The following is a 7,102-nucleotide window of genomic DNA, read 5'->3' as shown; positions in this document are numbered from 1 at the left end:
TACTGTTGTGAGTACCTGCTGTCCTCCGTTGTTGTTACTATACTGCAGTATGTATGATCACCTACAGATGTAGTTTCCAGCTGTACATCTTCTGTCCTTGCATTCCTATAAATAGAGTATACTAATAATTCAGTTTCTGGGCTTTTTTTATTAAATACAGTTAAATACAGAGAAGACCGGGTCAGTCTTATTTCACACATGTGGCAACCTGTCCGAGGCCTGGGGACTCGGAGCTTCCCGATCACTTTACACAGCTCACTTGCTTTAGAGGGATCTCGGGAAACCAGAGCAAGGACTCCTGCTCCAGCCAGCCCTTGGCCTTGCGGACACCAACCCGGGCACCACGCTGCCGCTTGGGCAGTCACACCGAGGGACAGCGAACCCTCGGGTCACATCAAACCCTCCCTGCACCAGCGCTTGCCGTTTCCAGTGGGAAGCGCGGGGGCTGCCCGGCACCAGCACAACCCGAACGGGCCCCTCGCGAGGGCACCGAGCAATGGGGGAGAGCTGCGCCCTCTGCCGGCCGGGCTGGGGCTCCGCGGCGCAGGAAGGGGCGGGATCGCGGTAGGGTACGGTACGGTAGGGAAGGGCCGGGACTGGCTGCTAACAGCGCCGCTCTCCCCTCCTGCGCATGCGCGCAGTTCGCTCTCCCGCTTGCCCGCGTTCGTCATCGCCCGGCGCCGGCGTGGCGCGCAGCGGGATGGCGGCGGCGGGGCCCGTGGCGGCGGCTCTGCGCGAGGCGGGCTCGCTGCGGTTCGGGGACTTCGTACTGAAGAGCGGCCGCCCCTCCCCCGTGTACATCGACCTGCGCGGCCTCGTGTCCCACCCGCGCCTCCTCCGGCAGGTGCCCCCCCGCACGGGTGTCCCCCCCTCTGCCGAGCCTCAGAGCCGCGTCTAGCTGAGGGGAGGCGGGAGGCGCGTGGCCCGGGCCCGCTGCGTGCAGGCCTTGTCTGCCCGCTCACTGTGGGGACAGCGGCTGCCCCTGGTCGTGTGGAGGAAAACGTTTCTGATGCGTTTGAATTGGTCCCCTCGGCAGTGCATTCGTTTGGTCACGGTCACACCAGTCTGATTCCTTAAAGGAGTGTTTGGGTTTCTGTTTCAGGTTGCAGATCTTCTCTTTCAAGCAGCCAGAGATGCCGGTGTGCAGTATGACTGCGTGTGTGGTGTTCCGTACACTGCGCTGCCGTTGGCCACAATTATCTGCTCAGAAAAGCAGGTTCCAATGCTTATACGGAGGAAGGAAGCAAAAGACTATGGTAAAACCTTCAAATCGAAAATTTGTGTCTGCTTGTCTTCGTTGGGCAGTCTTTGGATCTTCTGTAAAATTTGCAGCATGTCCATCCCAATTTAAGGTTACTGCTCTAGTGTAAAACACAGCTCCTGTTCCCCCTCAAACATACCTCCCACAGCACCCCAACCTGATAAGGCTCTCCCAACTGGTTGCTGATGAGGCTGCAGCTTGATTCCTTGCTGTAGTGTGTTTGGAAACTCTTGAGGAGGGGGATTTTTGTCTCTTGGGTGGGTTTTGTTTGTGTCTCTTTTTCAGCAGCACCTTTTTTCCCCTTGGCATTACTAGCATGATTTTGGGTTACTGGCCTCTTCTAGAGACCAAGATATGTAACTCAGTTTCTCTGACACGCTGAGAGCAGTGACACATTTCACCCCCAAACAGATGTTTGAGTACTGACTACAAGAGGAACCTCACTAGTCTCTTCAGAAGCCATTTATTTACTTTTGGTGAAGGAAGAGGGAGAAAAGCCTGAAGTGTTAACCTACTGTAGCAACTGGATTTCTACATGTGACAAGACCTATACTCTTCCTATAGTATTTAATTAGAAAGTATGCTTGTCAAAACAAATGTAACTCCTGTGTTTGTGTGCCAGGTGTGTAAACGTTTGCTATTCCTTCTTGTGAATGAAAAGTCAATTGTGACAACAATTAACTGCCTGGCACAAGGTTTCTGGTGTCACATGTGTTGCAAAGCTGTAACACGCTTGTTTTCTGGGCTGTCATGGTCTAAGCACCACACTCCCTGCATAACGTTCTCCTGCTGCTTGCTGCTTCCTGAGAAAGCTTACATCCTTTGTTGCTGCCCCCCAGGAGGTCTTTCATGGATGTGTGCCTGTTGTTGGTTAGGGCAGAGGCATTTGGAGCTCTACTTGTAATTGTTCTAACAGGCATAGTAAGCACAGAATGCTGCTTGTGGAAAATAGGGAATATGCTGAAAAGCACCAATAACTTGGCAACTTTAAATAGACTTGCTAAATAACTGGAGAACAGTTTTGTAATTTGGAGCATTCAGTTCATGGCAATACTAAATTGCTGTAGTCATCCAGAGATTTAAGTTTCTGCAGTTAACCATATGTTGGTTTTGTTAATGGAACATAACTTCTGGAACCCAAAGAAATACTTTATTAACTTGGAGAAGTAACATCTTGATGAACTGAATTACACATCAGTGACTGAGCTGTGATAAGGCCAGAGTTACATGGTATCAGGTAATAACAAATTACATCACCATATTTACAGTGAATGTGAAATTCCTGTTTTCTTGAAATCAGGAATATGCTGATCTATGAACTCAGGATATGCTGCAGTGTATTTTGAATAAGTTGGTCTTCACATTAGCATAACAAGTTAAAATTCAGACACTTTGGGGGGTCTTTTAAAGTTTCTTCATTTAGTGGAATGTTTGCTTTTCATTTAGTGGAATGTTTGCTTTTTATTCCTAAGGTACTAAGCGGCTGGTAGAAGGCATGATTAATCCAGGAGAAACATGCTTGATCATTGAAGATGTGGTAACAAGTGGATCTAGTGTACTCGAAACTGCAGAAGTTCTTCGGAAAGAAGGATTAAAAGTCACGGATGCCGTAGTGCTCTTGGACAGGGAGCAGGGTGGGAAGACCAGGTTAGAGGAATGTGGAATTCGCTTGCACTCTGTGTGCACATTGTCCGGGGTGTTGGAGATCCTGCAGCAGCAAGGAGAAGTGTCTGTTGAGATGGTTGAAAAGGTGAAGAAATTCATTCAGGGAAATGTGTTTGAGCCAGTGGCTCAGAATGGTCCTGCTCCTTTGAAGAGGCTATGCAAAGAGCTGAGCTTCAGCGCTCGTGCCAAGCTGCCAGGGGTGCATCCTATTGCAGCCAGGCTTCTCGCACTCATGGGAAAGAAGCAAACAAACTTGTGCCTTTCTGCTGATGTCACTAGCTCCAAAGAGCTGCTGCAGTTAGCTGCCACCCTGGGCCCCAGCATTTGTATCCTGAAGACCCATATAGACATCCTGAATGATTACACCCAAGAGGTAGTAAAGGAGTTAAGAACACTTGCAGATCAACACGAGTTCTTGATTTTTGAAGACAGGAAATTTGCAGACATTGGAAACACAGTGAAACAGCAGTATGAAGGTGATTGTCATCAGCCTCAATTTACTGTAACTTCAATGTTTGTGTAGCTGCAGTGCTGGCATGGGTTGCCAGGACAGATTGTGGAATCTCCAGCCTTGGAGAAGACTCAGGGGGACAGGGCCTTGAGCAACCAGATCTAGCTTTGAAGTTAACCCTGCTCTAAGGGCATGACCTCCAAAGGTCCCTTCCCTCCTAAACCTTTTTATGAATCTATGGTTGTGCTCAGTAAGCACTTCTGACTAGTTGTTTGCTGTGAGAAAACTGTGGCTTCTTGAGGCAGCCTGCTATTTTATGCTTGTGTGGTTGTTATGACTGTCATTTGATTTTGCATTTCCAACTGTAGAAGCATTTTTTTCTGTTCCATATCTCCCTAATGATCTGCATACTGTACTGAAGGGTAGCACCTGTGATGGTGGATTTCTAGGTTCCCATAAACATCTTGGTGAGCATTAAAGGTGAGATGCTAAGAAGCATTTGTGAAAAGTAAAACAGAGATTACACTTTGTGATTAGGCAGCTGTCAGAACCGTTTGAGGGTGAACTTGTAACTGTCAAGCTTGAGTAGTAAAACTGTCTTCTAAAATGTGAATGATTAAGCATGCAGCTTGTTTTGTTTAACTTGCATTTCCTGTTTAATACATTTCTAATGAGGCTTTGCCTGTGTCTTTTATCCATATTCTCAGGGGGTGTGTTTAGAATTGCATCCTGGTCAGACATCATTAATGCCCATGTGGTTCCAGGCTCTGGAGTTGTTAAAGGTCTGAAGGAAGTAGGTCTTCCTCTCCAGCGTGGCTGTCTTCTGATTGCTGAGATGAGTTCCCAAGGGTCACTTATAACTGCTGAATACACAAAAGCTGCAGTAAGTAGGCAGTCTTTTGGGGGGTTAAAAGCTTGTAAAGTGTTGTGACAGGGAGGTTTATGGGCTTCTAATATTTGTACTTCCAAAAGTCTCTCCAGCTCTAACAGTTACAGTTGTGTTTGTTTTTTCTCCTTGGAGACTCAGAAATCTGACTGTGGTGGTTAAAGATTGCAGCTGTAGGCTGGTCTGGGGAGGTGGTCACAGTTCATTCTCTGAATTCTATTAGACATGCCAAGTTTGCTATTAACACCAGCCCCCGGACCTCTCCCTCTCTCCCCTTCCCTCCCCCCTTTTTTTCCTAAAGTGATAAATTTCTAATTAGTTTTAATTCTTCATTCACTGTAGTATTTATAACATAGAAAAAAACTAGTAGTGCTCATATTCCTGGCTGCAGGTGCAGCAAGATCAGTGAGGGGTGAGTCAGCTCTGGGTGACTTCGTATTGGTAAAGTAAGAGCAGGTGTTTGATGCTGCTGCCTTGCACAGCTTAATAATGTGTCAAAGAGTGGAGGAGAAACACATTGCTAGTCAAAGTTAATTTTATGTATATCACTTGTAACTGTTTGCTGATCTGTTTCAGGTACAGATGGCTGAAGACAACTCTGATTTTGTTTTTGGATTCATATCTACATCTAGAGTTAGTAATAAACCAGAATTTCTTCACTTAACTCCAGGAGTGCAGTTGCAAACTGGAGGTAATGTCTTCTGAAATATTTGTCTGTAAATACAGTAAGTAATTTAGCCTTCAGTGAAGAAGTGACTTCTGAAGAAAGTTTGATTGCTGATTCTCTGGTGGGAAGAGTCTCTGCTTGCCACCATTATGGGCTGCCTTCTGCATTTCTGGGTAGGCAACACACTACACAGCTTTGTCTGTGTGCTGAGGTCTGTGCATACCATAAAGCACAGCCCTTAAAACATGTGAAATGTCTTCAGATGGATTACATATTCACATGCTCAGTGGGAGTAGAAGAAAAGGTTTTTGACAGCTACAGGAGTTTGTTGATGCTGTTGATGCTGATGTAGATGTAGCATGAATGAATTGGAAGTGTTACACTTATGTGACAGATTATCACTGAACCAGGTAGAGGATATGTGTTTCTCTGCAATACTTAATTCTTATGAACCCTAAAGTGAAATTAACAGGCTTTTATGTGAATGTTTTGGGGTTTTGCCTGTTATAAGCAAAGTGAAGGCTCATTTCAGTAATCCTGGTAGGTGCTTCTTTGCATACCAGTCACAACAGATGGAACAGTTAAATCATGAAAAAGGAGGGTGCCATCTATTAAATTGTGCCTGTGTAACAAGGGGTTCACTAGTTGGAGTCACAGTTTCTAGTTACATGTTTGGATTGTTAAGGTGAGAGCTGGAACAGCATACCTGTTCTCTGTTCTAGCACCTCTTTGAAGGTTTTTAGTAGATACGCTTTCATAAAACTAAAAAAAAAAAAGGTGTTTCTGTTTCAGGTGATAACCTTGGACAGAAGTACCTGAGCCCCAATGAAGTTATTGGTGAAAAAGGTTCAGATATCATTATTGTGGGACGTGGTATCTTGTCAGCTTCAGACCGTCTTCAAGAAGCAGAGAAGTACAGAAAAGCAGCTTGGGAGAGCTACTTAAGCAGACTTGGTAGTCATGCAGAAGATTGAAAGCAGCCTGCTTTGCTAGTCCATAAGCAAAGCTGATGGAGCTTCAATCGTCGTGAGACTTCCAGTTAAATATATTGACACTTCAGCCAGTAGAAAACTGCCCTTTTGGAGAACTGTTACTAACAAAATTATTTTTAATTGTTATCACACAGATTAAGTTGTACACACCATGGTCGTGTTTTTTAATATTGAAATGCATGAAATCAAAACTTCATGCTCAGTCTTCAGCCTTAAAAGCTTTTCTCCGTTGAAAAACATTGCTTGAAACACTCCAAGGGTATTTGGTTGGCTGTTGTTGCTTTTCTTTCTTTTCCTCACCCTCAAATTCCTTCTGGCTATGGGACCAGTATTTTACTGTTCTTAATAAACTTTTGTTTCAGACCTGACCTGCTGCCCCACTCTCACAGGATTACTCAGCTCTATTTCCAAGGAGCAAGTATGGATGGCTCTTAATCCAACACTGTGAAATAGAATAATGTGGTATTTAATAAATACTTTTGCTACTGTTTTCATTGCCTCTGTAAGTCTTTCTTCTGTGGCAGTGTTACGTACCATTTTCAGAACCCCAGTATTATAAAAGTCACTCTAGTATGTTTGTGATTGCAGGAATTACGCGTGCTTCTGTTTACAGGAGTTACAAAAAAGTTTGTCAGAGCAACTAGTTGTGTACAGTTAGAGCTGTTGATTCCTTTAATGAGGAAACTGTAGACCAGGAACAACTGTATATAGTGAGAAATGTTTTTTTTTTTGGCATTAGTAATTGCTCTTCACTAAGCCTTTCAAAATAAATCTGAGTTATGCTGAAGTTCACAAAAGTTTTTGTTGAGTGTTGGCTGGATTCAATCTATACAGAGTGTATAAGACCAAGGGATGAAGACTTGGCCTTAGACTTGGCCTTAGGCTTCTTGTGTTTTTGACATTGTGGTCTGTAGGCAGTCAGGCTTCAGAAACAAACAACTGGATGACTTCCTGGCTGGCTGTGTTAGAGATGATGACTTTACCCTTACATACTTCATATGCCCTGAAGGTGTGCTTCCCCACATTTTGATGATGGGGCTGCTTATGGGGCCTAGAAGTTGGTTAGGGTGGAGAGATTAAAACTTACTCTATGTGTGTGTGATTTGTTTTCCCTTCAAGCTACCATTTGGTTCCATAGTTGTCTTATGTAACATAGTTTACATCTGGAGAACATCCAGAG

At 44.8% G+C, this 7,102-nt stretch overlaps 1 protein-coding gene across 1 annotated transcript; it reads left to right on the top strand.

The window, feature by feature from the left end:
* Positions 1–688: 688 nt before the first annotated feature.
* Positions 689–6,416, top strand: UMPS (uridine monophosphate synthetase). The gene is made up of 6 exons (XM_005153791.4): positions 689–844; positions 1,103–1,256; positions 2,734–3,402; positions 4,085–4,260; positions 4,840–4,954; positions 5,723–6,416. Exons 1-6 carry the CDS (start codon positions 701–703, stop codon positions 5,902–5,904), a joined length of 1,440 nt encoding a protein of 479 aa, XP_005153848.2. The 5' UTR covers positions 689–700; the 3' UTR covers positions 5,905–6,416.
* The last annotated feature ends 686 nt before the right edge of the window (positions 6,417–7,102 follow it).

This window comes from Melopsittacus undulatus, chromosome 4, assembly GCF_012275295.1.
Source record: "Melopsittacus undulatus isolate bMelUnd1 chromosome 4, bMelUnd1.mat.Z, whole genome shotgun sequence".
Taxonomy (NCBI): Eukaryota; Metazoa; Chordata; class Aves; order Psittaciformes; family Psittaculidae; genus Melopsittacus; species Melopsittacus undulatus.
The sequence above is the reverse complement of the archived record's forward strand: the minus strand, read 5'-3'. Positions and strand labels throughout refer to the sequence as shown.

What these genes read in the sequence shown, in the direction of transcription:
- UMPS (XM_005153791.4), top strand. Translation starts at nt 701, where the DNA reads ATGGCGGCGGCGGGGCCCGTGGCGGCGGCTCTGCGCGAGGCGGGCTCG. An exon ending in ACCCGCGCCTCCTCCGGCAG is followed by an intron (nt 845 to 1,102) that starts GTGCCCCCCCGC and finishes TTTCTGTTTCAG; the next exon opens with GTTGCAGATCTTCTCTTTCA. An exon ending in AGTGCAGTTGCAAACTGGAG is followed by an intron (nt 4,955 to 5,722) that starts GTAATGTCTTCT and finishes TTTCTGTTTCAG; the next exon opens with GTGATAACCTTGGACAGAAG.